Source organism: Amphibalanus amphitrite, unplaced genomic scaffold, assembly GCF_019059575.1.
Source record: "Amphibalanus amphitrite isolate SeventyFive unplaced genomic scaffold, NRLGWU_Aamphi_draft 000750F_arrow, whole genome shotgun sequence".
NCBI classification, from domain to species: domain Eukaryota; kingdom Metazoa; phylum Arthropoda; class Thecostraca; order Balanomorpha; family Balanidae; genus Amphibalanus; species Amphibalanus amphitrite.
In genome coordinates, this window is record NW_024882244.1 from 163,475 (window position 1) to 191,261 (window position 27,787).

At 47.9% G+C, this 27,787-nt stretch overlaps 2 protein-coding genes and 1 long non-coding RNA gene across 8 annotated transcripts; 2 read left to right on the forward strand and 1 right to left on the reverse strand.

Annotated features, from left to right (window-relative positions):
• Positions 1-122: 122 nt before the first annotated feature.
• Positions 123-6,921, forward strand: LOC122365594 (DNA repair protein XRCC1-like). 2 transcript variants are annotated; one of them, XM_043336941.1, is made up of 8 exons: positions 123-342; positions 1,755-1,952; positions 2,190-2,541; positions 2,969-3,148; positions 3,846-4,260; positions 4,681-4,880; positions 5,304-5,433; positions 5,732-6,921. In XM_043336941.1, the coding sequence occupies exons 1-8, from the start codon at positions 292-294 to the stop codon at positions 6,327-6,329; spliced, it is 2,124 nt and encodes a 707-aa protein (XP_043192876.1). In that variant the 5' UTR covers positions 123-291; the 3' UTR covers positions 6,330-6,921. The 2 variants fall into 2 exon arrangements, with proteins under 2 accessions (XP_043192876.1, XP_043192877.1); XM_043336942.1 differs by lacking the exon at positions 123-342 and adding an exon at positions 415-546.
• Positions 6,916-27,246, reverse strand: LOC122365593. 5 transcript variants are annotated; one of them, XM_043336934.1, is made up of 16 exons: positions 27,226-27,246; positions 22,239-22,354; positions 21,293-21,455; positions 20,196-20,350; positions 18,469-18,630; positions 18,198-18,272; positions 17,674-17,805; positions 13,607-13,841; positions 12,193-12,487; positions 11,774-11,862; positions 11,292-11,439; positions 10,785-10,969; positions 10,005-10,207; positions 9,610-9,678; positions 8,775-8,870; positions 6,916-7,466 (listed from the first exon to the last, which is right to left on the reverse strand). In XM_043336934.1, exons 2-16 carry the CDS (start codon positions 22,295-22,297, stop codon positions 7,307-7,309), a joined length of 2,226 nt encoding a protein of 741 aa, XP_043192869.1. In that variant the 5' UTR covers positions 22,298-22,354; positions 27,226-27,246; the 3' UTR covers positions 6,916-7,306. The 5 variants fall into 5 exon arrangements, with proteins under 5 accessions (XP_043192869.1, XP_043192870.1, XP_043192872.1 ...); XM_043336935.1 differs by lacking the exon at positions 27,226-27,246 and adding an exon at positions 26,965-27,209; XM_043336937.1 differs by lacking the exon at positions 27,226-27,246 and adding an exon at positions 25,134-25,168.
• Positions 25,455-27,619, forward strand: LOC122365595. The gene is made up of 2 exons (XR_006253772.1): positions 25,455-25,636; positions 27,258-27,619. It is a non-coding gene; the product is annotated as an uncharacterized LOC122365595 (long non-coding RNA).
• The last annotated feature ends 168 nt before the right edge of the window (positions 27,620-27,787 follow it).

The window sequence follows — 27,787 nt, forward strand, 5'->3', positions numbered from 1 at the left end:
TCTTGAAAATCCTCTCTTGAAGCAATTTTGGGAAGTTGGAAGCTCTCATGCTTCCATATCCGACAAAAACAGAGACATAAATGGCGCGTTTAAGACAACTGAAATTCGCGCTCTATTCTTGCGGGCGCGTCACAAATGACAAAACACGTCGGCCTCATGTGTTTTGTTGTGGTGGTTTATATAGCCTTGGTTGTGGTGATGCATGTGTCTTCATTCTTGTGTAATTTCAGCGTGTATTCCGTGTCACTGCTATTAGGTTATTCACCTCAGTGGCTTTGAATTTTATTGAAGATGCCTGATATTAAAATAAGCCAAGTAATGGCTTTCAGCAGTGAAGATCCGGTAAGCACTTATGGTTTTGCAGTTCAAGTTCAAGTTCAAGTTCATGACATTGACATCAAAACGAACCTTAACTGCTAGCTGTCGCTAATTAGCCCACAAATTTTCATTTTCATTTCAGTTTTGTTTTTTATTTCGGTTTTTATTTCAAGTTAAATGGACCTTGTTTAAGTGTCTGCGGCTGCCATGGCTCCCGTATTAAAAAAGGTGGATTACCCGCATTATTTGTATGCTACTTGCTCTTTACTACATACCTGTCCAATAAATCTACATTTGCTGCCTTTTGTTGCATACATTTATGTTTCAGTTAATGTTTCAGCAGCCCATTAAGTTTTATATACTGGAGTTTGTTTTTGTTCCAGCAAACACACCAGTCGGGGGAGGTTTGGTCAATCGTTGTCATTTTTAGCAACTGCTATTTTTGTCACACGTGCTAAAAATGACAACGATTCTGCTATTTTTGACAACGATGAGGCCGATCTCACTCCTCAGCGAGGAAATCAAGATTTTGGAAAGATAAACACTGATTTTGGAAAAGAAATGCTGCCACCTGGTGCAAGACGAAGAAGCAAGCTTTAATATGCCCGTTATTTGTATGGTAGTTTGTTTTGTGGCCTGAAGTTGGAACTTAAAATTGAAGCATCCGAAAATGATCGATATTGATCGAAAACATGATGTTGATGAAAAAAATAATATTTTAAGTTGAGAGAGGAGGCCATTTTATCCAGATGCAGTAGTTTACTTCTTGAAATTATTTTTGCTAATGACGGCTGCTAATTATCCCTCATTACATGGCAGTCGTCGTAAGCAAAAATAATTTCAAGAAGTAAACCACCGCATCTGGATAAAATGGCCTCCTCTCTCAACTTAACATATTATTTATTTCATCAACATCATGATTTCGATCAATATCGATCATTTTCGGATGCTTCAATTTAAAGTTCCAACTTCGGGCCACAAAAAAGGGTATACTTCAACGTTGGACTACCATACAAACAACGGCCATATTAAAGCTGGTTTCTTCTTCTTGCACCAGGTGGTAGCACTTCTTTTCCAAAATCAGTGCTTGTATTTCCAAAATCGTGATTTCCTCGCTGAGGAGTGAAATCGGCTTCATCGTTGCTAAAAATAGCTGATAGCGTTGTCATTTTTAGCACATGGTTGCCAAAAATGGCATGTGCTAAAAATGACAACGATTGACCAAACCTCCCCCGACTGACACATTGATTTAATTGCTCTTTCAGATCTTCTTTTTCTTGACCTACCAGTTTCAATCATAACCTGCAGCAGTGCACAGCACTTGTTCCATCAATATTTATTATTCATATTTTTTCTGTGAAGCTCATTTAGCCTTGAAAGTTGAAGCTGCCCCTGTATGACCATTCATGATTCACCTAGAAATTGTTTGATTGCAGGGTTTCCCAGCAAATAATTTGCTATGCACTGAGAGCTACAAGAAGTGGAAGAGCAAAAGTGCTGGTGAAAAGGAAGTTTCAGTGCTGCTAAAATTTGAGAAGAGTTCTGAAATAGATGCTGTTCATATTGGAAATGAAGGCTCTGCTTTTGTTGAAATTTTGGTTGGAAAACTGGGAGAGGATGTCAGAGATTTTCAGGCGAGTCTTTTTATCGAATTTGTACTTCTGAAAAAAATAATATATGCAACTGATATCATCTTACCTAATGAATACATCAAACCAGAAAACTAATTAGAAAAGATATGCTTATTCATATAACCCTGAACAAAGCTGTTGATGCTCCTAGAATTTGGTGTAAAAATCAGTGATGGAATCAGTGCAGCCCTTCTCCCCACTAACCCTCTACCAAGTGCTGACCCCCTCCCCTCCCCTCAGGTGCTGCTACCCACCTCCTCGTTCATGAGCCCGGCCGAGTCGCGCGGCGGAACCAACCCGGGCCGGGTACGTCTGTTCGACCGCGACAAACTGTCGGCGGCGGCGCTGGGCCGACCGTGGGACTGCGCGCGCGTCGTCTGCACCCAGCCGTTCTGCCGCACGTCTCCCTACGGACTGGCGTTCGTGCGGTTCCGGAGCGCCGAGCAGCCGGAGAAGCAGCCGCAGCAGACGGAGAAACAGCCGGCGCAGCAGACGGTGCGGCTCGGGGCGTTCACTCTGAAGCCGGAGTCGGAGGATACGATCCGCACCGGGGGCCTGTTTAACCGGCGGGCAGAGCTGGGCGCGGCCGCCGGTGAGTCGCTCGACCAAAGGAGAAAAAGGGGAGGATGAGTGCAAAATGACTGGAGTAGTTAGTGCCGCTAGGGAGTGGCGCCGTCGGGAGAAGAAAGGAGGGCTGGATTCGAAATACAATGTGATGGTCTGGAGTCTGGAGGAAGTCGAGCTCATATGAAGTCTTCGTCGTTTATTGGTGCTTAGCCGTACAGTGACCTGTTCTTTTAGTTGCCATTAAGTGATGCTGTTTTTCCTTTTTATGCCATTCGGATAAGTTTTATTTTCTCAAGCGGTATGCTTCCGTACGGGCGCCGAATGACAATGACATTCCGAGTAGCCTCCGATGAACTCTAACATGAACGCACCTCCATATGCACAGACCAGAGATAGCTTTGTTACTTCTGGCCGCAACAATGATGGCCCTTGACTTGTGTGTCCTTTCGCAGGTGGCGGGACTCTGAAGCGGGACGACCGCTCTGACCGTGTGGTGCCTCCGCGCCGTCCGCCGGCCGACGCTGTCGCGAGCTCCTCCTCTGAGCAGGCGCCCGAGCCAACCGGTCACTACCAGCTGAAACCGGAGACCAAGCAGAGAGCACGCCCCGAGAATACCCCCGTCCGCAACGGCGGTAAGTGCTGGAATGACACACTATAGTTCGTTTTTCTTAAGTTTGCCCCTCACTGTAAACGTCTTTTTGAACATAGCACGAGAATTGCTAGCTGGATTACTGAGAAAACTGGTTGGCGCACATTGATTTCACCATATTTCACAGACGATTAATTTTGTCAAATTTGTTTACTATTTCACAGACTCATAGCTCGTATTTACCCATACCTATACAGCTCCACAGTGAAAGACGACTTCTCAGGAATTATGTCTGAACTAATTAATAAATTGCACGGCGTTTAACATTAACGTTACATCGTCTGTGTTCAAAATTTATTTGGAAAATATTATTCATATCTCCAATACAATGTGCGCCAACCAGTTTTCTCAGTAATTCAGCTAGCAATTCTCGTGCTGTGTTCAAAAAGACGTTTACAGTGAGGGGCAAACTTAAGAAAAACGAACTATAGTAAATCATGAGCGATAAAATCGATAGTGATTAGTGGTCTTCTCCCTAGTGTGAAGACCGCTTGTTTGAGGCCGAATTGCAAGACGTCATTGTTGCTGTTAAGATAATGCCCATATTTGACGTGTTCGCATAAGGATGGGGCTTACCTCGTCGCCAAAGCTTCGTTGAAAAGCTCAAAAATTTGGTGCAATGATGTTTGACATGCTAGAGCTCCAGCTGAACTTACTCTACCGTTTGTTCTCCATTTCAGCGAAAGCTGGCACGTCGTCCCCCTCCGTCCCGGCCGCCGCGGCTCGGCCAAACGCTGCTCAGAACAAGGCGGAAGGCATCCCAAAGAGGCCAGCTTCAACTCCAAAGGGGCCAGATACCGCCCCAAAGAAGCCAGATACTACCCAGAAGCGTGATCAGAAGCCGGCTGCTCGCGGCGCCGGGACCGGTTCGTCCGCACCAACCAGTAACGGCGCGGCGGCCGGCTCCGGCGACGCCAGCGCCGCGCCGCGGCCGCCCGCAAACGCCATCTACCGTCCGTACAAGAAACTGCTGTCGGGCGTGGTGTTCGCGATGAGCGGCTACCAGAACCCCCGGCGTGGAGATCTCCGAGAGCAGGGCATCAAGCTGGGCGCCACGTACCGGCCCGACTGGGGGCCCGGATGCACACATCTTATGTGAGTCTCGCCTCTTTCCAGCCTCTTCCTCACATCTTAATCTTCCTCACATCGTAAGGTAGATATTTTTAGGTCTGGGCAAGTTCGTATTGTCCTGTAATCTAAAATTTCCAGCCTGATGTTAATTAAAACATTTCCAAGCAGTGCTATTTCATGGCGAATATGTGATGTCTGTGTCTAGAGAGCGGAAATTGGACTATCTGAATTGTGGTTTCGCGTTAGGTATTTCAGCTATCTGTTATCATCTGCTAGAATTATGTCCATTTGTAAATAGAATATGCTGGCTTTCCTCCCCCAATATGAAGACGATTGGTTTTGGAATTTCGAATCCAGGCCAGAACATGTTGACCACTTACGTATCCGCTAGCTTGATTTGCTTGTTACTTTGCTAACACTCCACCTTTTTTGCCCGTTCATCAGCTGCGCGTTCCGGAACACGCCCAAGTTCACGGCGGTGCGCGGGAAGGGTAAGATAGTGCGCGGCGAGTGGCTGACCGAGTGCGCCAAGCAGCGTCGCCGGCTGGGCTGGAGGAAGTTCGCCACGGACCCGTCCGACAGCCGGCAGCCGGACAGCGGTGACGAGCTGTGGGCCGAGGACCTGCGACCAGCGCCGCCGCCAGGTGAGGGGAGGGGTGCACGACGGGCTGGTGAGGGGATGGAATGGAGAGAGCCTCGCTTCGGTGATAGGAGAGAGGGATGGTCCAGTTAGAAGAGGAAGCGCTTCGATCCTGGGAGGAGAGAGGATAGTGCGAATTCTGGGGAAAATGGAGGATTGCCGTGGAGACAGCTGTTGGTCAACATGCTATTTGTCAGTGTACTAGGACAATATAACTAATTACAAAACATTATACTTGTCACTACGGAGATGACGGCACTGTTTTTCGACATTCAGTGACTGTGGCATAATGACCTTACAAAGTACTTTCGAGACTGAATCCCTTTCGAATGACAGTTTTGAACTAGATGATCTGACATTGAACGCGGCCACTCTGACAGTAGATATTTTATATCTGACCGATCAACTTACACGCCATACGCCGCAGGTGCGCCGCAATCGTCAACTACCGCGCCGTCCGCCGCGGGTGCGTCACAGACGTCATCGGCTGCGGCGGATGACGACGAGTACGGCGGCAGCACCGATGACGACATCGACACCGATGACGAGATCAGAATGTGAGTGTTGTGTCGCACTGCTGAAGGTGGATGTGTCGCTAACCAATAGGTACCATTGGTTTACATCTTTTTGCTGCATGGCGAGAGTCAGCTGCCTTGATAGACCCTACAACGCAGTCTAAGGCACCGTAGGACCTAAACTTTCAGCGTGCATGATGCCTCAACTTTCTTCATCTCCATTGTAACTAGTAAATTATCTAATTATCAAGCAAAAGGCTTCGCTCGTGCGCAAATGACATCCATTGACGACGCGTCTTTTAGCATATCTCACATTTAACTCGAACCATCTTCTCCACAGGTTCCACGAATCCAAAGCCAAGGAGTCGTCGGACGGTGCTGCTAAGCCGACCCCGTCCACTACCTCAGCACCATCCCGACAAGCATCATCACCCTCAGTACCCCGCAGCACCAGTCCTCAGTCCACAGCCACCAAACGACCGCCGCCATCACCGGAGGCCCCTTCCAAACGGGCCGCGTCGGGAGCCTACCGCGCGCCGGTGCAGGTCGACTCCGATGACGTCTATGATGCCGATACCGATGAAGACGAACCGAAAATGGAGGAGGGGAACGGTCGGCCAGACACGAGCGCGCTGGAGGTTCCCGATCTGCCCGATTTCCTCCGCGGGAGGACTTTCCTCCTGTACGGGGACGCGATGTCGACAGAGGAGCGACGCCAGGCAGCTCGAGCGATCACCGCGTTTGGAGGCAAGCTGGAGCAGTATTTCGGTGATACTGTGCAGTACGTTATCACGAAGGATGCGTGGGATGAGAACTTTGACGAGGCGGCGTCTGATCATCCTGAGCTGATGTTTGTGAGGCCGGGCTGGCTGGAGGCGTGCGCGCGGAAGGGGAAATTTGTGCCGCTGCAGCCCTACCTGGTTACCGCCGCAGTGTGAGGGGAGAAGAATGGCAGCTTCTTACGACAGATAAAAGCGATCGTTTGTCGGTATCGAGGACCATTGTGCGGCTCCTGATTCCCAGGGATGGTTTTATGCGCCCCTGCATTGTTGGCGCAAAGTGCACGAGTTCAGCCGTCATTGCACAAGTGATCCTTGTGAGTTTGCTGTGAACGTGTGATATTTATTTTCGATGCTACGACAATGTCGGTGCCAGTAGCTGGGATGGGGACCGGGCGTGGGGGCCGAGGCCTTTTCACAGGGCTCGAAGGAAACTAGGCACGCGGTACAAAGCTGCTTACTGATTAAGTGTTGCTGTAGCCGCGTGGTATTGGTGCTCGGCGAACTGTAAGCAACATCACGCCTCTTGTTTCTGCTGTTTTGCATCTTGGATTGCCATCGCTACACTATAGCCTTGTTTGTGCCTGACGAGTGTTCACGGTGTGGTATGTATTCCTAGTCTCAACTAGCCTTAGAGGATTGCAATCGCAATTGTGTGACTCATGTTCGGATCTGACGTGTTTCTCTGCGCGTTGTTATTCGTGTGTGCGCCTCTGCCATAGTCAATACCAGACTCACGCCAATGTACAAAGGAGCGTGTGTATTGTGAGGATGATCGAATCACTCCGCATCTTTAAATACATTCCACTCACATTGACTAATTCGAAAAACATCACATAATTCGAGGTCTTACCATGTACCGTCGATAATTACCCTTATGCTTTTAGCTGGACCCCGCCCCACGCCGACACCGCCTAGCACATCACAACAGCTGCCGCAGCAGACGCAGCTACCCTACACGACGCACGACATCACCGAATGCTTGGCACAAAATACAGCGAAACCGACAAAAATGCATCACAAAGATATGGTTTTCCGTTTCGCTACGAGCTCAGGGGCTGGAATGTGACCTATCCGCAGTCTCACCAGCGCTCTGCCGTCTCTCCGGCGCTCTCTCCTCTCTCCTCTCTCCCGCTCTACCCGGCGGCGGCCAGCACGGTCTGTTCGGCGATGGTGGTGGTTCGCCGTCGCTCGGCTACCCGCGCTAGCAGCGACGCCACGTGCGGGTACGTCTTGGCCGACCGGACCGGGCGCGTCAGGTAGCGGCCGCCGGCCCGGCTGTACGCCCGAATGTGCCTGCGATCGAACACGGGGGCATATCAGCACGGGGCATAGCGACATTATAAACATTAAAATTGTGGATGCTTCGTTAGGAAATAGCATAGAGCTCAGCTGAATGCTTGTTGAAAGCAGCGAATGAGCCTGCAGAAACGGAACGGAGTCACTCGGCCTAGCTAAGAGCCGACCAGCGCAGTGCGTAATGAACTCTTAAAAGCGACTGGAAGTTTTCATTAAAAATGAATCAATTTACGGAGAAGGAAAAATTGCAGCTAAGCAAGTTTTAAGAAACCATCCATGAACTCGCCAAAACAGGTACATTCAACAGCACAATAAAATGATGCGGCGAGACATCATGCACGGGTGAACCAGATCAGAAGGGCGGGGCAGCGGGTCTAGGTCGGGGCGGACGCATATCAGGGGCGCCACCTGGCCGTTGACGCCGTTGTGGCCGTTCTCCTGCTTGGACCGCTTCGCCTCGTCGTCGGCTGACGCATCCGAGGGACGCCGGGTCCGCTGTCGCCGCCGCAGCCGGCACCCGGCGGCGGCCGTCCGTCGTGGACCATCGGCAGTGCGCCGGCCGTCCGGCTCTGCCGCTCCCGTCGGAAAACGGCGTTGACTCGTTCCACGGCAGCTCGCAGCGGGCCAGGCAGGGCGGCCAGCGCCGACAAGCCGCCCGCCGCCCCCGCCACCGCTGCATCGGTCAGCCGGTACAGCAGCGTGTAGGCTGCCTCGGTGGAGCGGTGCGGCCGGCCCAGCGCGGTGGCCGCCGGCACCGGCACCGCTGACGCATCGTCCAGCCGCCACCAGCCGGTATCGTCCATCCCATCAATACCACCGCCACCGGAGGCGCGACAGAATGAGAAATAGTGGCCAGCGTACAGCGAATGGCCCGCGTGGACTATCACTGCATACAGCCGGTACTGGGCGGGCGGGCCGGTGGCTAGCGGCACTGTCAGCCACTCGGTGAGCTCCACAGGGGTGAGAACCTTGCGGCGTGCACCGGTGCGCCGGTCAACCGCGAACCTCATCAAGGAGACGACCAGGTTGGCTGGCGGAGAGAGCAGTCGCAGCTGGCGCTCGGCGTCCCGCAGGCCGGTGCACTTGGTACAGTAATACTGGTTATCACCGCACAGTCGTTCCGGCGTCAGCTGGTAGTCGAGCAGCAGCTGCGATACGGTTAGCTCGATCTCTGTCTCGATCCATGAACTCCTCCAGCGTCTCAGGCGGGGCTGTAGTAACTATTGGCAGTCTTGTTAATTGGTCTGAAGCCGAGACCGCGCCACCCGCGATAGTACAATCTACTCGCGGAGTAACCGGTCTCACCTGACGCCGTTGTCTCCGTTCCTGGCGTACGGTCTGCCCAGGTGGGCGCAGTAGTCGAGCACGGCCGCCCGCTTCCGCGCCACCAGCCTGCTCAGGCTGGAACCGGTAACAGGGGATGAGTCAAAACAGCCCGCGGCAGGAGTAGGAGGGGCGATGGGTGGAGAGCCTCTGCAATTTTAAAAGTATACCGTAAAGTGGGGCTATTTGAGACAGTGGGGCTATTTGAGACAGCATTTAAAATCGCTATAAAATGAAGATCGCTTGATTTTTGTGTGGTATTTTTGCTCAGGGAGGTGTGGAATCAATCAGTAAATCGCCTGAGCAAAAAATTAAGCATGAATTCTAAGTGGTTTTTATTTTATAGCCATTTTAAATACTGTCTCAAATAGCCCCACTGTCTCAAATAGCCCCACTGTCTCAAATAGCCCCACTGTCTCAAATAGCCCCACCTTACGGTACCTGTATTACATGCCTATAACTAACAGCACGTTCTGTGAACGTTGAACAAAATTTCTGGGAGCTCTGTGGACAATATTTCCCAGCATCAGCATCTCAAACTCGATTTTGAATACCTACTTTCCTGATCATTTACCGCGCCGGTGTCGTATTCACAGTCACGGGTTAAGTGTCAGCCGTCAGGGTTTCGTTGAGAATCTTGCATTATTTTTGGGTTTCGCCTACTCTCCACTCGGAGTATTTATCCCGGGAAAAGAGTAACATTTAATTGTGATTACGGGCACGGAGATTGTCTGTTCGAAGGGCTGGGTATAACGTCTATGATTGCGTGGAACCGCTCAGTGAGTCCAGCCCGGGGTTCGTTATGATGTTAACTCACGTGCAAGGCTCCTGTTTGGGTGTGTACTGCCGGTCCACGGCGCGCAGAATCTCCAGCCGGCTCTCGTGTCTGAAAACGGCAGACAGTCGGCGAGGGCCTCAGTAAACACTAACGACACCGTACCGACGCATGTCAGCAATGTTTATAAGAATAAACGTAAACAAAACAAAAAATAATAATAATAATCCATTATACATTAATTCGAATTCAACAGGCAGTCAGCAGCGATAGAAAGCTAAACGGCAGCATGAGCCCAGAGCCACGAAAAAAGTTTTGAATTTCCCGATCACCTACACGACTCAAAACGAGCAATATGAAATATCATTAGCATGCCCAGACTGCCCAGCCGCTGCCAGTGTGTTAATCTTCATTCTGCTCCTTCCAGTGGCTCTCACCTGAACGCGATGGCGTGTCGCGCCACGCGCATGGTCCGGTCGTCGTGCACCACTCTAAGGACGGCGGCGTGCGCCGGCGACCCGGGCTCCAGCCACGGCCGGCCCTCCTCAGCGTCCTCCATAGGGCCGTGGCTGCAGCTGTTGCCGTCGTCCCGCCTACAGTGGACGCCCACCACATGGTGCGCCGCTATCGTCCACAGCCGCTGAGGGTGGAGAGGTGGACTGGTCAGCGGGGCGCCACTAGCCGCCTTTACACAGGGATTGTTGCAAGCTCATTAGCTCCGCCCGTGATGTTGCAATAGATGCCAATGGTGCTTTACAATTTACAAAATGATGCTTTCTAAATCTAACAAGAGCACTGCATCGAAATAATCGCAAAATAAATGAGCTGAAGCTTCGTCAAAAATGCTATGTAACCACTAACCAGGCATACTGTGTCGTGGACTGTAGGATTGACAGGGGACGGGGCGCCGGAGGCGACTGTGAACCGAAAGGTGGATCGATCGACAAGGAACCGACTCCAAGGTACAGTAGACTAGGAAGAGGATAGGAGGAGCGCCAGAGTTGAGAAGGCGAACACGGAGACACTGTGGACCCAGTGGCAGATAAAGGAACGCGACGACACCATGGATTGAAAGGTGCGTGCAGCGACAATGGATCAGTGGACCCGAGAAATCAAAAGACAAATGAAGCGTGAGCGGGACTTCGGACAACCACATAACATACCCATCATCCTGCAAAACGCATTCACAGTTCACATACAGCTAGAAGCTAGCTTACCTCGAAAAGCTCGAAGTTGCCGTTTGCCGCCTTGGCACACGACCAGAAGTGGTTCTTCAGGTAGCTTATCCAGCACTTCAGCGGCTTGTAGCCCGGCCGGGAGGCGAAAGCCTCTAGCCGTTTTTCCACGTCGACTGCGGCGTCTCTGATATCGTACGAGTACTTCGCCGCCGGCAGACATCGTGCTGAAAGTAGGAGCAAAGGCTATGATTTACTATAAACAACCGATGTTCGAACAATAAAGCATAGATAATGAGACAATCATAAACCGCTATTGAAAGTGTGTGAAAACTACACTACGCTTATCAGTTTTTCCTTTAGCAATCACTACAAAGGTCAGGCACCTATTGGCAGCCGCCATTTTCCACCTCCGAACAAACAGTAGACGCCACCGCTCATATGTTGTGTCACTGTGACGTGTTGCCCACTAGACCCCGTATTATAGACATAACGCTAGGTTAGTCAGTAGTTACTGTTCCCTGCCCTGCACTGGTCGCAGTCACTCACCAACCACCCGCTGGGCGCCGACGTGCCTGTCGGAGATGAACTCTGTGACGAGCACCTCTGCGCGCCGCAGGTCGGCCAGACACCGCCTGACGGTCTCCAACTCCTCCCGTCGCGTGGGCGCGCCCGGACCGCGGTGCGGCACCGTGCTCTGCAGACACGATTAGAGGGTGATTCTGATGACGATATCTTTCATATTTGGGTGTTTGGGCGCCCCGAAAGTAGTAGAATCGGCGCCCAAAGGTCAACTCCCCACAGCCCTAAATGTGTCTCTGATTACAACCAGTGCACATAATTTGGCAACAATAACACTGAGAGCATAATATCGACTTATGTATCAATAGTATATATGTAGTATTGCAACTGTCTAGACTACTATCCATGCTGTCTTGATAGGCATGACAGCATGAAAAAGCAGCACGGAGAGATGACGCGAAGTGAGGAGGCGGCACGCGGTTCGCGGCGCAGGAATGCAGCCTACCTACCTGTGCTACCACTAGTCCGGTGACATTGTCAACGAGCGTGTACGTGCCGAACGACACAGAAAAGTCCGGAGTGTCCACCTGGTAACTGCCTGCGGAAAACACGGAAAGTGTCACCGATACTGAGAACGACTGGGGGTTAAAGAGCATCAACGTACCAAAACGGATTGAATTCCATTAGTTCTGGCGGACTAGAAAACTCATCAGGGCGTGGAAAACAGCCGAAAGAATTTTGGATAATGAAAAGGTACGCCAGACATACTTACACTTTCCGAAATTGAAAACGACCACAGAGTACAAAAATAATAAGCGATTAAGATGAGACCAAAACGACATGAACATCGAACAGCAATCATTACCAGCCCAAGTAATCTCCTGGTTCTCCCCTTCTCTCGTCTCCAGCCAGCGCCGACCCCACTCACCAGCCACCACCAGCCCCTTTGGTGATGCCGCCAGCGCCGCCGCGCGGTTCGCCTCCATCGCGTCCGCGAACTTATCCGCGATAGCGGGCGACACCACTGCATCCGTGAGCCGATTGAATACGCCACAGTTGAGGCGACCCATGTTGACGAAGTTGAGGAGCCGCTGGACACCGGTGGGCGAGCAGCCGCTCAGGGTGACGGCGGCGGCAAACACGGCGTCAAACGTGGTCACCTGGCCGCTGCCAGAGGTCGAGTGCCACGGCGGGCGGGCCGGGATGCCGCACAGCGGACACACCTGCAACGGAGGGAAAGGGGGAGGGTGTTAGAACAGCAGCTGTGGAAATTGACACAACGAGCGTAGGGCACATGAGACAAACGTATATCGCGGAATCACCCAAAGGCAGCTTCCAAATGATAAAAAAGCAACAAAAAAAAAAAACGACGGCAAAACTGTGTTCATGGCTTAGTACGAAACACGTTTAAAGGGACAGTATCACCATTTTGATGAAATTTGACATTGCATAGGCCCCACCTTTCTGGTCCGGGAACTGAAGACCGATCCTCGAAGCTCCACACCGTTATCCCGCTATCGCCGCTCAAAGTACGAAATGTGTACTACACTTTGAATCGTGCTTCACTATCTTCACTGTTTAAATGTTTGCGCCGTTTTGAATTGACCGCCAGTAATAAAACTTTTACCCTGGTCATTTCATCAAATTTTATACAGCCAAAACGTTTTTCGCACTTATTCATCACCGTTAAATTCATTAAATAGTCGTAGGCAATTTCCGCTGTTTCCTTCGGATTCTAGCGGCTCAACAAAGGAATTCCTCCAGCTTGAATCACAATCTCCCTCCAATGTATGACGTTTATCACGTGATTGTCACGTGATATTGTCTCCCATTGTCAATTGTCACGTCCAATTGTCACTCCCTCCAATTGTCACGTGATATTTTTATAGGCAATACCTAAGGCTACCTCTCCCTAAGGACAACTCAATCAGAAGAACGACCGCGTAAGCGTAGCGTCAATAATGTATTATCTGCGCCAGTTCTGTAGTAATTTTGCATGCTTCCAAACTGGCGGCCATGCTTGTATAGTGGTGGTTCGCTCATGAAAATGAATCATGAAAATGAAATGTGGTTGCAATATTTTTCACCGAGTTCGGTCCTCAAACTATGTTTTTCTGATTCAGAAAAATAAGAAATGCTAGTAAAAAAAATCAGCCCCATACATTGATTTTTTTTTCGATGATACTGTCCCTTTAACTAGTCACTGCTGCGACAACGGTCACTCGACTCTAACGTAAGCGAAACCTTGGGAGTCATCCCCTCTCTCAACCCGGCACCAACACCCACAATCACCCGCCGACACCTCACACAAACGCTCCCCCGGCGGCGCTCGCCTGTCTCACCCAGTTGACGCAGTAGGAGAGGCTGATGCGGTTGGTGGCCGGCGCCACGGGCTGCATGCAGCTGGGACAGCGGACGGGCGCTTCGACCAGCAGCTGGTGCAGCTGCGGCTCTGAGATCACCGCGCTGGGAGTGGCCCAGTGCGGGGAGGGCGCGGCGCCGTCACACAGCACGCCGCAGCCGGGCCGGCCGGCGCCGATCGCCGCCGGGTCGTCCTCCGACTCCAGCTGCACGTCCCTGCAGCGGGTAGATGGAGGGACGTGAGGTATGTAGCGACTCTTAGCGAAAGTGACGCAACTCAACAGACGGTGAATGCCAGTGAGTATTGGTGAAAAATAATCAAAATGACATTGGTGGTTACTGACAAAACAACACAATATTCATTTCAACGGAACGAATAGTTATAATATAAAGTGAAGCCAGACAACTGCAGAGTTCACATTCTTATTTCATAACAAGAACAAACAGTACATTGAGAATCAAAAGTGAGCCACTGTATATCCAGGAATTCAGTGATAGCATCAACGCGATGGCATCAAAAGCTCATGAAATTCTAAGAAAATGGGACAGCTAGTTCAGTTACAGTTAGAGGTGGCAAAAGATGAAAATTTTGGGAACCAGACTCGAACCAGACCCGACTGAACATTTCTGGAACCAGTCAGAGACTCAGACCCGGTGTAAGTTGGAAATCGGAACCAGTCGGACCCGTTCCCTAAAAGTCAATTGATACTAACTATTTGTAGGTATCATTAGTTGCATCATATCAGTCGGTGACACACCAGGGAAATAAGCTAAAATTAGAGCACTCTATTTATTGCTCCCGCTACTTCACCGTCTCCCATAGGGTCCTGTGTTGAGCTGGTGTCGAGGCTCTAAAAATGACGCCGATTTTTGCACCCTTCTCACGAAAACCGCTCGGACCGCCTGGAAACCAATTGTTCCGCTCTAAAAATTTCATGATCGACGGGAAAATGAATGAGGAAAAGATTGGTCCTGAAATAATTCTGAACTCCCTGTAGAACATATCGAAATATGGCTGCAAACTAGGAGCATGTCAAAATCGACAAAACAATACAAATAAACTTATCGGGATTTTTTTATTTTCCATGCATCTGTGTATGAAATCAGTCGTTTTTTCGGAAAGATCATCTTCTGTTTAATAAATAATTCCACAATTGCAATCGAGAAAAAAAACATTTCCGCTGTGACAGCAGTTTTGGCATTGTGCCAGTAGTGTGGCGTGCGCGGTGCTGCGTGGTCGTCGGGACGGAGTTGTGAGTATTTTCGGTGTTTTAAATGGTTGATGGCCATTTGAACCAGCTTCATATTATTTCCTACAAATTTTTGCATCAAATTATTGCTTTGAAAGACCATTGAAACCCCTTATCTCTTCATGAAACACGATCATATTCATCGTCGACGAAAATGGCGCGGGACTCCATGTGCATTCCGTCGAAATAAATCGTAAATTAAATAATATTCGATGATAAATATCATATTCTAGTGACACATTTTCATAAAATAAGGCATAAACTTTGCAAGGAATTCAACATTGGATAATTGGAATCTTATTTTGCTCACATATCCTTGTAGTAGTCAAATGGCTCAATTGTTAGATAGATGTAAGTATATGTTTTGGCTTGATGTTTGCTGTGAAACCACCCAGCCACTTGCTGGTTGAGTGGTTTTCTGATAATTACCTGATAATCATTTCTCCTTTTCCTTAAAAGAAACTAAAATTCCTTTCAAAGTAATCCATTTTAAGGAAAGGCGGCTTGCTCATTGGCATTTCATGTTCTTGTTTTGTTATTGCTGGCAGTATTTTGATACAATAATGCAATATGAATTTTTTGCAATAATAAAACCTAAGACAAACTTAGTTAATGCGTCAATCAAACACCCAACAGAAAGATTGTGAGTCCTTGTGACGTGAAGTAGAATATTCTATGAATGTGTTATATAGAATATGCCAAATATTAAATTATTATTTGATACTGATAGCTGAGCAGGTGAATTATGCAGCAATATAATTTCATTTTCTGGTTTTGAAATAGCCGGCAGTATTTTACTTCAACAAATGTAATATACATAGAATACATGTTGTTATGTTACCTATGTTAAAAGTTTAATAACAGCCAACAGAAGGAGCTGTTTCAGCAGATAAAGTTTGTACCTTATGCATTACCTTTCTTTTCTGCAGGACCATGCTTCCGCTGGGTGGTCGACATTTGCCTCCTGAAGAAGTTGAGCAACATGAAGACCACCAGATGAGGTGTCTGCAGTTCATGTGGAACTCTGCAGACTACAAGTGTTATGTCAACCACAACCAAAGTGATGTGATCATGGAGGCATGAACCTCATGACAACACTTCAGATTTGCAGTTGAACCAAAGTGTGATTCAAACCACCTGTGGCATCTCACTCAATGTGTGAACAGTGTGATTATTGTGCAGTGTTCAGCTGCAACTAAGACATTTATTAGTGACTTGTTTTGCAATTAGCCACCAAAAGCATTTTTTGGGCTGGCTGCTGTTATTTGGTTGTGCACTGCGCAATAGTGGTAGTGTTTTGTCACTTGTCAAGTTGTCAGTTGTGCATGTTGCATGTTTCTCTTCCCTCGGCCCTCATTATCAGTTAAGTGGTGAATTGGCATCACTCAGTCTCCCCAGATCTCCATTGACTGTCTGTCAACCACCTAACTTGACATGGTATTTGCTAATAGTGTCAGAAACGAAGTGATTGTAGACATTTTTAGGAATATGAGCTCCGTTTCATGCGTGTTCCAGTGGTCATTTTGTCACATGTCCCATAGTGTAATAAATGGAAACTGTTGTTCCCTTTTGAAGGTACTCGCGGATGCAGAAAGCATTGGGCCTAATTATTAAACGCACCCTCCTATCAGCGACGCACGAAATCGACAAATATCATCCTTTTTAGAACAGGAGGAAACGAAAACTTGTGAACATAGCTGTACCTACAACAGTGCATAAGGAATTGAAATTCTGGGAGTTTTTGAAATTCGGAGAAACTCAAGTTGTCGACAGGTATGCCCCCTTGCACGTCAAAGACCGCCTAAAAAACAAACGTCTACGAATGAAGGCAGTATTCGTATGTTCGTTGTAATTGCAGCAGCCTAGCAACATGTATTGCGGTCCGATGGCGAAATGCACTCGTGCTCTAAAACTGTGCCGGTAACTGCCAATGCACTTAGGTCATAGGTGAGGAGAGGAAGGGTTATGTCATATGTCAACATCATAGAAATGGCTTCATCTGAGCTGTGCCTATTGTACATAATTCAACCGATCTATGCATTTCGTTTCTTGCAATCTACTCATGCTTTCACTCCAGCTTCAGAGTAATCATCCCATATTGTACGTCTTAAGATATTGATTTCTATGGCGGTTTGCAATTACTAGCCACGTCTCACCTCAGTTGGTGGCCCCGCATCGGCCCACTCGGCCGCTCTAAAATTGACTTACGGAGGAGGATGGTGGCTTTTATTTTAGCTTCTCCGCCGACTGCGGGGAGCGCCGTCGCCGAGGTAGGAGCAATAATTAGCTTATGTTTGGGACTAATTTCCACGCTTAATTAACATTTTAACGTTATTTTAATTAATTCATGTTAATCCTTGACGCATTCTCTTTCTATTGATACCATCCACCGGTCTGAGAATTACTGCCTTGCTGCGTAAGGGCCGATAAAAGATCACGCTTTTAGGGGTATCTCTTCAACATGGGGCAGGAGCAATAAATAGAGTGCTCTAATTTTAGCTTATTTCCCTGGTATGTCACCAACTGATATAAAATAACCTACTTCCTACTGGCAGCTTCAGTGTGCAAAAAACATACTACATGAGCAAATGTTTTCTTGCCATTGAATTTACATTTTGCAATCATGTGTAGACGTGTGCAATAGTATGGTTTATAATTGGACCCGTCAGAAAATTTCCAGGAACCGGTCTGGACCCATATGGGTCCGGACTGGTTCTTTGGACCGGGTCCTCGGGTCCACATTTTGCCACCTCTGGTTACAGTAGCAATTCAACGCTCCACAGAAGTTCAGTACATACATCTCCTGGAGAAGCTCCGCCTCAGCCAGGTCGTGGCAGAGTTTCGGCAGGTTCGACACAGGGACTGGCGGCGACGCGCCCTCTGCCGGACCGTTCTCCGCCATACCGTCCTCCGGCGGGCCCACCAGCTCCCTGGTGGAGATAGTTGGGCAGCGATGACCACGGGAGGTCAATGTAAGGGTAGGACGGATTAGACAAAAATCGAAAAACGCAGGACGATGGACCACCAGTAGTGATAAACGTTGGATGTTCATGAAAGTATGTGTTAAGAGGAATAATGCCGAGTTTTGTTTCTTCTAGAGGTGTTAATTTGATTATTTGAAAATAAAGAAAATAAACAGTGATAGCCAGGCAGACACGTCATGTTCCCTTAAATGTCATCGTCGTGGTTCGAGACTGAGAATTAAAGAAAATGAGGCAATCTACTTAACTCTTATCGTAAGTCCTCAGAAAGGAATCTCAGTGCAAAAAAAAAAGAAATTGGCAACATTTGAGCAAAGTAATGTATGGCAAACACATCTCACCTGTCTACCTCCTCAGCCGAGATGTCGTCTTCCAAATGTCGCCGGGCCTCAATCCGCGACTCCTTTCTCAAAAACCTGAAAGAGTCAACACGTTCTGAAATCACATCTCACACGCCTTGATTATGTCTTGTCTAACAGTTTCTGTTTGAAGAGCATACGAAACAACTTCAAGGGAAGGCGTATGTGTTTCTCTCCCAGCAATGAGGAGGAAACAACATCGTGAGATTTGTGTAACATTAATCCAAGCCCTAGGTCAGTAAAAAATCCTCACCAGACGGCCAGTCGCTCGATGGTCTTCTCGACAGACGAAGACTTCATAACATTCTGAACGGCCAGTAGCCGACTGTAGGTCGCCGAAGGGATCTTCATCTTTTTGAACGTCTCGGGCATAGGCTGCATCAGCGGCTGAACGAACGGTTGCACGGCGGGCTTGCTGTAAAATGAGCACAACACAATATACTGTAGGAAACACATTTATTTGAAATTTTTTAAATCATTCCAAGGCCAGAACTTCAGGGGCATGCATGTACTAGTCTATGTAGAAAGAGAACAGCGTACACTTAATCAGATACATGGGTACCAAAAGACAGTTAACCCGCGCCCCGTAGGGCTACCGGCGGACCCTACCACCCGTAGGGGGGGGGGGCCGTTTCGGCCCCCCCCCCTAAGATCTCGGAAAGTTACCGTCCGATTTTCAAAATTTAAACGGCGTTCGATAGCCCCACCCGGGAACTACCTTGTGACCAAATTTCATTGACCTAGGTCAAACCGATGACGTCACAGGTCAGGTCAAAAGTCAGATTTTCACCGTTCACAGGCATTTCAAGAAATGTGTTGTGAAATCGAGTAAATTGGTAATTTATTGATAACCATCGATGGTACATTGTTCGTCAAACACATACTTTGCTATCTGAGGTCACTGATACCAGGTCAGGTCACAGCGAGGTCAGGTCACCGGGGGTCACAATATGAAAGTGTCGTGTGATACATGTTTTATGGTCCATTTTACATGACAAATGCGATTATGTGGGTTAGGCAGCCTTTGGGGCCAGCCTAGGTCACGTTTTGGTGAAGGTCAGGTCAAGGTCAGGTCAAATTAGGTCAAATTTCAAAGTTGATATTTTTGCATAAAATGGGTATCGATTCGATGCAGCTCGTCACGGGGAGTCTAAATGGTGGTCTTTGTTTTGCTCTACGAGGTCTAGAATTGCCAAAAATTGAGTTTGAAAATTTGACGTCATCATTTTTGAACAGTTTTTTCGCTATAACTTGGCCAAAAAACGAGGTATCGATCTGAAATTTGGTATGTAGATAGAAGACGGTAGGTACTATCACATATATTCCGGTTTTTTCGAAACTCAAAAAACTTTTTGGTTTTTTTGGCTAATATATAAAAAAAAAAATGCTTTTTTGATTTTTGGGGGTTAAAACTCCAAAATTTCAAAAATCCGAGATAGCAGTTTTGTAATTCTGTCAATTCTACACCTTTTATGTCTTGATCATTTTTCTGTATCTTCAAAGCTGTAGGCGTGACAGGTCTTCTCGCGAAGGTCTTTTTTCGGTCGAAAATGACAGAACATGACGTCACTCTGACGTCATTTGTGGCCAACCTATCATAGCCTTTGGAAAAATTTTTGGTCACAATGTGTAAAATTGATGCCCGGAGGGGTCCTGAAAGTTTGGTGGCGATATCTCCAGCCGTTTAGGAGATATCGACCGAAAAGGACAGGGGGGGCCGTTTCGGCCCCCCCCCCTACGGGGCGCGGGTTAACTCCAATGCAAATTCAAGGCTGACACTACACCATGAAATAATATCTGTACCAAAGCAACGCGTAACGAGGCGAGAGTGCGGATACGATCGCTCTCCTGTGCAAACTAGGATGCCGCTAATTTCGCCCCGAGCACAAACAGGCATTGCAGGAGTTGCAGACTGCCGATTATTTTTCACTAGTGCTCCTTCCACCTGATAGTGAGCTGCCTCTTTCATCGTTGTTTTACCTGTGTGTGTAAGCATGAGCGATGGGCATTGGGATTTCACTCGGAGGAGCCTGTCTCTCAGGAACCTCTCGAAGTGGTTTTGAGTTCGACTGAGGCGGCCCATGCTTTGGCGGACCAATGGTGCCTATCAGTCTGCCTTCGAACGGCCAGTTGGGCTGGAATAGAACAAACAAAAAATGGATGTCAGCGGTGCCACGTAGCATCCAAGGAATTCGCAAACATTTCATCTATTTTTCTTGATTACGTTGATGAACAAATGCATTTACATATCTTTTGTGTCTGGTGCACCACATCCGCTTAAATCAACAAATAAGTCAGATCGTGCCATTGCCAGTTACCTGGGCCTCGTTTCATAAAGCGAGTCCGTAACTTACGCCGGTTTTTGGGCTTGTATTACAAGTGCATGCGAAGCGATAAATTTATTTCCCCTTCTCCCTTCTGTTCTTGCTTGCAAGATAAATCAATTCGACGATTCAGACTATCGTCATCGCTTCACATGCACTTGCAATACAAGACCAAAAACCGGCGTAAGTTACGGACTCGCTTTATGAAACGAGGCCCTGGATATGAACAGAGCACATGATTGTTACAGCGGCTGGTGACCAACAAAGGAGTTGAAGGACAGTAAGCGATCGACAGGCCGGTGACTCTGATAAGGTCGGGAAAGTGGAAATCAGGTGGCATGTCGAGGAGATCACATCGTTCCAGGCACCATATAGCAATGGTGCCTGTCAATCCACTAATGGTAGCCTGAGGCCGTTCACAGCGGGTGTCAGGTAAAGACGAGGGTCGGTACGGGCCGGATTGGGCCACGGCTGGCAATGATTAGCCAGTGTCAAGCTTATCAGTTAAAAAGCCGAGCGACGGATGAACTCACGACCGTAATTACGGGACGAGCCATGGAAAGTACAAGTGATGATGATGATGATGAATTTGGGTTTTTGGGCGCCCGGACTACAGTGGTCATTGGCGCCCATGGAAAGTACGACAAAAGACTCAAAGAGTTACATGAATACGCGATCGGCAAATCAACGGTTGGCAGTGGTGACAAAGGAGAAAATTGTGTAACTTTTACCCCTGAAGCACACAATACTCACGTGCAGTGTAGGAACCGCTCCTGGGGAGAGCCTTGGCACTTTCATTGAGAGGTTGATTTCATTCCTCTCGAAGTGGCGGACACATACTCCCATAGATGGTCTCACCTCTTCTAGATTGCAAACTGTCATCCATTGTCTCTGGGAGAGAGTGTGTTTGGGAAACCTGCAATGAGAAACAGTTCAGTTTAATGCAAAAGCATTGTTCTTCTGTTCCTGAAAGCTGTAATGGCGTACCAGAGGCCTGTTTGTTACTTGGGGCTTTAGGACGCACCAACTCCTAAGGTCATTTTGCGCCCATAATGTTATGCTGGAGGAATGAACAATTCCTGTACACCTAACCATTTAAGAACCTATGAGTAGATGGAGAAAGGAACAACAAGAGCTAGAAAGAGGAGGGATGGAGGGAGGGAGGGAGGGAGGGAGGGAGGGAGGGAGGGAGAGGGAGAGGAAAAGAGAGAAATGCAGACAGAAACAAACACAGAAGCTGAGGTAGAAACACAAATGACGGGGCGCTTACATCAAATAATAACTGCAATATTCAGCACAATTTTTTATATAAATTTAGCTCGAATGTTTGAATGGACGGATTGACAGAGCCGGAGCCCACGCTAAGCAGAGCTTGTTGCGTAGACCCCGACCCCTACCGTCCGATCGCGCAATTCCGGGTAACGGGAGCATTTAGATGCCAAAGTTAAATGTGCCCTTCAAAGCCGGACACGGCCTGTCCCACTCAACTGACTTCAACTGGCTGCGGCTGTTCCCACCAGCCGCAGACCATCCCCGTCAGGAGTCTCATATATCGAGCGCCGGAGCGTCTCGAACCCGGGCTCTCACTACCGGGAGTCCGATGCTCTACCAGCTGAGCTACGGGACAGGCACAATATACACAGAAGGTACAGTGGAAGGTATGAGATAGGCACAATCATAACTAGGTTACTGTACTTACTGGAAAACCGTGTCCTGTGGTTGCTTTGCAGCGCAGAGAACACAACGAATTGTGGGCATAATTCTCTTGTGTCACAACCAGAGTATCACGTATCCAGATTATGTGCCTGCAACTCCCTGTAACAAATAAATTTCACATTACAAAGGGACTGCCACTGTAAATGGCAGGCACTGGGCAGAGTCTGATAGTGCACGAGCCCAATCTGCAAAGTATGGCACTTTCGACGAGATCTCGTCGGTGCGGGCTTGCTCGGCTGGTGCGGATTTGGTGTGGTGCGGCGCGGATTTAGTGTAGTGTCGTGCGGAATTGGCTTAGTGACGGACATGACAGACCAGACGAGATAAATAAGGAAAATCGAAAACAAAAACATTGTTGGAGCTTCGACATGTAATTCAGTGTGCTCTCGGATCTAAATGAGCGTGCAGTGGTCAGAACGGACTATGCTAGCGCTGGTGGCCCCATCAATCACGTGGGTCGCCTGGAAGTTCGCACTGTTACAATACGAAACGCACCGCTCGGCTCTGCGAGGTGCCGGCGGTAGACTGAGAGGGATGAGCACGGCCGATGTGAGGGCTTCGAGGAGTGCACGGCCGATGTGAGGGCTAGAAGATCACCGCTCCGCCGCTCCAGTCAGATGCGAACGATTTATCGGGTATGTTCGACGCAGCTAATAAGTTGCGTCGGAAGAATCTGAGTTTGTTGCATTCTGCACTCTGCAGCATTCAAATAGATGCTCTCGGGTCATGTGAGGGTTTGGCGTTGTTGCTCGGTGGTACCGCGAGATGCGCATGGCTGATGGCAGACCTTGAGGGCCGCTTCTCTTGCCGCGGCAAAGTACAAAGAAAGCAAATCTGCCGTGAATGAGGCACATCACACAATAATCACCCTGGAGTGAATCGCAAGGGGCAGGTACCTACTGGATGTGGTCTTCTATTGCCGTGACACGCTTTTTGTTTGAGTTGAATGGCCAGATTGGAAAACATCCATGCACTACGCTGGGCGACCGTAAGACCCTCTAGCGCCAACGGCGCAAGCAATTTTGCCCTGAAATTTCTGCATGATTTGCGCCGAAAGTTGGGAGCCTATATGTGTCAAAATTAAGCCACTTTTATATAAAGCACATGTGCACATCTATCGAACAAGGCTATATCAACCAGACAGAGTGTTGCGGAGCCTTGGACGCTCTCCCACATAAGTTTTTCATTTCCACGGAAACCCAATTGTACCTCAATTGGGTTTCCGTAATGGGCTTAGCGCCGTGCCGTAAAACAAGGCCGGAGCCGGAAGTTCCAGGTCCACACAAATCGGCGGAACGGTGTGTTCGAGGCTGGCGGGAGTCAGCGAGGGCCGGGCAGCGGAGCAGCACGTGCTCCGGCACATCAGCCTCTTCTCGGCGCAGAGCGCCGCGGGGCACCGCTTGTCCGGGCATTGCTGGCACGCCGCGGAGTGGAGACAGCCGATTCGGTGCACGTACTGGAGCGCTTGCGGCCCCAGTGGCCCGCATTTATCTGGTGCACCGAAACGACGTCCTCCCGGTCCTCTCCGGGAATAGGGAGCGCCGGCGTGCTCCCGAGGAGTGGCTTGAATAGTGACTCGGACCAGTTGTCGCGCCATTGATGCGAGGCCGCACAATGCACCGCCCTGGTCAGCGAGCGGGCGTTTGAGTTCAGGGCTGCCGCTTGTTTTGCCAGGTCGTCTGCGCTCTCATTCCCCTCGGTACTGCAGTGGGCAGGAACCCACTGCAGTATTACTTAACGACGCTCCTCGCTCGGCGATGTTCAACCAGGTCTTCCATAACCATCTCCATGCCGAGAGTTGAGGCCTCACCTGGGCGGCCGTTCCTCCGCTGAGAAGACTCAGGGCGGCTCGCCAGTTCGAGCACGCGACGACCGGGGCGGGGACGTCTCGTCCCGAAACCACTCCAGAGCCACGGCCAATCCCCCCCCCCCCTAAGATCTCGAGAACCACGCAACATAGCGACAAGCAGCAAATGGTGTTGGATAGCCCCAATAGCGAACTACCTTGTGACCAAATTTCATTGACCTAGGTCAAACCGATGACGTCACAGGTCAGGTCAAACGTGAGTTTTCACCGTTTACAGACATTTCAAGAAATGTGTTGTAAAATCGAGTAAAATGCATTTCATTGAAAATCATCGATGGGGAATTGTTTATCAAACATATTTATTTTGCTATTTGAGGTCACTGATACCAGGTCAGGTCACAGAGGTCAGGTCACTGAGGGTCACAATATGAAAATATCATGTGATGCACGTTTTATGGTCCATTTTATATGCCAAACGCGATTATGTGGGTCAGGCAGCCTTTGGTGCCAGTTAAGATTATGTTCTGGTGAAGGTCAGGTCAAGGTCAGGTCAAATTAGGTCAAATTTCAAACTTGATATTTTTGCATAAAATGGGTATCGATTCGATGCAGCTCATCACAGGGAGTTCAATTGTGGTCTTTGTTTTGAGCTATGTGGTCTAGACTTGCTAAAAATTGAGTTAAAAAATTTGGTGTCATCAATTTTGAAGTTTTTCGCTATAACTTGAACTTGGCCAAAAAAGGAGGTAACGATCTAAAACTTGGTATGGAGATAGAAGGGTGCAGGGATTATCACATATATTCCATTTTTTCGAAATTCGAAAAACTTTTGAGATTTCTCAGGTTTCGGTTAGCTGGCTTTGAATGCCACAAACAAATCAATTGAAATGTAATTCAACACAGTACCTAAGGTACAACAGCAATGCCCTAAATCATTGTTTGCACCCGAATATCATTTACAACTGGAACACACTTCAATATGCAGTATCACACAATGTGACACAACACAACACAACCAAACACAACACAACACAGCACACAGCACACACAACACACAAGATACGCACATACACCGGTGTGCGGCAAATGCGACCCGTTCGATAACTGCGGATCGCAAACTTCGCTCGCAAAACTCATCATACGTTGTGAAATTTTGATCAGTTTTCTTAGCTTTCCTTTGTATTTTTGACTTTTTTAGCTTGAAATTGAAACCTATATCATTTAAAGACTTTGTTTTACATTTCTAATACATGATAAAGAAAAGGGAAGGACATAACTATAAACTAGAAATCAAGAGAGAACTTAAATGACGTCAAAAGAATCCCGTCCTTTGATTCGGTTGTTTTTGCTGACGACTGATAACTTTGAATGCAATGTTGTGTGAGCCATGAACGGAGCGAAATTGAAATGGGAGTGCCTTGAAAGCGCCCGGTTCGTTTGAAAATATCGGTTGCGGAGAAGATGGAAGATGCTGGATTTTGTTAATTTCGATTCATCATAAGTGTGGCACGATTGATGGGAGTTGTTCATTTTTAATGTCACATTGCCGAGGGAAGGCTGCCTGATGCGAATAGGTAAATATGGGGGTCATTTTGGGCAAATCGGCGATTGAATTTGAAATTGAATTCACGTTGAATTGGAATAAAAATTGAAATGGGTCTTTCATTCTGTCTAAATCCTGACTCACAATAAAATTTTAACGGATTTTTATGATAATTATCATTTCCAAGTCTAGCTGAAGCCTGAATGTTTGAATTGACTGCTTTGTGGTGCTTGTTGCATAGGTAGGCCCCGACGCAGGACGCATAGGTAGGTTAAGGTACCTACCTCTTCAGTTGGGCAAACTGCAGGGAGGTAATCTAAATATAGATTAATCAAAATTTAGATTATTTTATGCCCATATTTGGGCATTTGAGCAGCCCTTTGCAGAAACAGCTGTGTAAAGGCCCAGGAGTGACAGAATCACATCACTCTTTCACAAAGCAAAGTTGACATAACAAACTTCCTCTGAAACACCAAAACAGCTCTTAGAAAATTTTTGGGGTTCCTGAATTATGATGGGAACATAATCTAAATTAAGATTAAAAAATCAGCCTCAATGAGGAAATAATCTATAATAAGATTATGTTGTCAGCTGACTAATCTGTTTTTAGATTACACAATCAGCTGAATAATCTTAAATTAGATTACATTCAGCTGGCCTAATCTAAATTAAGATTATAATATTTAGCATCTGAGGGGATATAAACCCCAATATTATGATACGACAATAAGAGACGCTGGAGTGCCACGTCGTGTGCAGGGAAATAGCCAGTCTAGCGCAGAAAAGAAAAATACAGCACATTACCAGGCTTTCTGTAAGTATATTTAACTTATTTTAGAGAATAAAACAACAGAAATTAGCAATAAATATTTGTTTTTTTAAGCTCAAAAGCCTTTTTAAGGTATATAAGGCAGCGTGAATGCAGGGTGGGAATTCTCTTTTTTTTTCTTGGTGTCTGAGTACAAATTTTCGGGGAAGTGAGTACAAAATTTCATGATGCAGTCACGGCATATCAAATATTAAAAGTGATGATTCAAAGTGATGTACCTAAGTATGATAAAAAAGGACAAATTCAGCACTGCAAACACTACTGACAACACTACTGAGAATTTGCCCATAAAAGACAAGTTGGTCAGCTGGATGAACATGATAGCGAAAACAAGGTATTTGATTAATAATAAAAATAGATATTCCTCAGTAGGCAGCAGTCAATCGTCCGCAAGTGAGCGAGCAGCGAGCACTCAGCAGGTGCCGAAGCCTCACGTGAATCAATTCAGAACAAGTTGCTCTTTGTTACACACACACACACAAAGAATACATTTCTGATCGTCGACGTTTCGCACGTAGCACTGCACCTACCGGCAATTACGTGCAGTGGTTGATTGATTTCACACGACCAATACGCCTTACGTGCCCGCGCCTCACACCAACACCACGCGCCTGCCTTTTGAAGAGCACTTTGCCTGTAGTTCCACCGCCTTCACTGAACAGCGGCCAATGCGCCATTGAGGAGCATGAGGGGTATGGGTTCTCTTTCACTGCGCGCTAGTAGCGCTCACTAACATAAAAAGCGCTTTCGGTTTCCATGGAAACTTGATAAACTTGTTTAGCTTTAATCACCGAACGCTTGACAGCCTTTGCCTCTCTTTCAGAAAAGAACATGGCATTGACTTCGGGCGACATCTATACTATTCCTCACGAGACTGCCGACCAGCGCCATCTAGCCAGGAAAACAAGAGAAGAGACTGAGAGCCACGAATGCGGACTTCTGACCAAGACGACCCTTTATAACATTTAATCCAGCTAATCAACGAACGCCGAGTTTTCGTAATACTCTATGGTTGATTTATGTAACTATGGCCGACATAAGATAGCTGCCGTCCAGTCGCGAGGCAGCGCTGCGCCAGTGCTCACGATCGCGTCGTACCCTGATGGATCCGTGTTTCAATCATTGCTTCTTTGCGTTGCTTCTGCTGGTATATATTGCGAATAATAATATATACTGAGACACGAACTCTTTTTTATCTTTATTAGCAAAAAAGGTCGCCATCGGGCAGCCAGCCACAGTGTACCTACTACAAAAACGGTCGCCGTCGGGCAGCTAAGCTCAATAAAAGCTGAAACAGACTCTTTCCGCAGTCAGGAAATCGCACGCGAGAGCCTATTCAAATGCATTAAAATC

Excerpts from the sequence above, each read along its gene's own strand:
- LOC122365594 (XM_043336941.1), top strand. The coding sequence starts at position 292 with ATGCCTGATATTAAAATAAGCCAAGTAATGGCTTTCAGCAGTGAAGAT. Across the intron at positions 2,542-2,968 it reads AGAGCTGGGCGCGGCCGCCG|GTGGCGGGACTCTGAAGCGG; the intron begins GTGAGTCGCTCG and ends GTCCTTTCGCAG. Across the intron at positions 5,434-5,731 it reads ACCGATGACGAGATCAGAAT|GTTCCACGAATCCAAAGCCA; the intron begins GTGAGTGTTGTG and ends TCTTCTCCACAG.
- LOC122365593 (XM_043336934.1), bottom strand. The coding sequence starts at position 22,297 with ATGCCCACAATTCGTTGTGTTCTCTGCGCTGCAAAGCAACCACAGGAC. Across the intron at positions 17,806-18,197 it reads TCGGCTGAGGAGGTAGACAG|GGAGCTGGTGGGCCCGCCGG; the intron begins GTGAGATGTGTT and ends TATCTCCACCAG. Across the intron at positions 8,871-9,609 it reads CCCAAACAGGAGCCTTGCAC|CCTGAGCAGGCTGGTGGCGC; the intron begins GTGAGTTAACAT and ends TACCGGTTCCAG.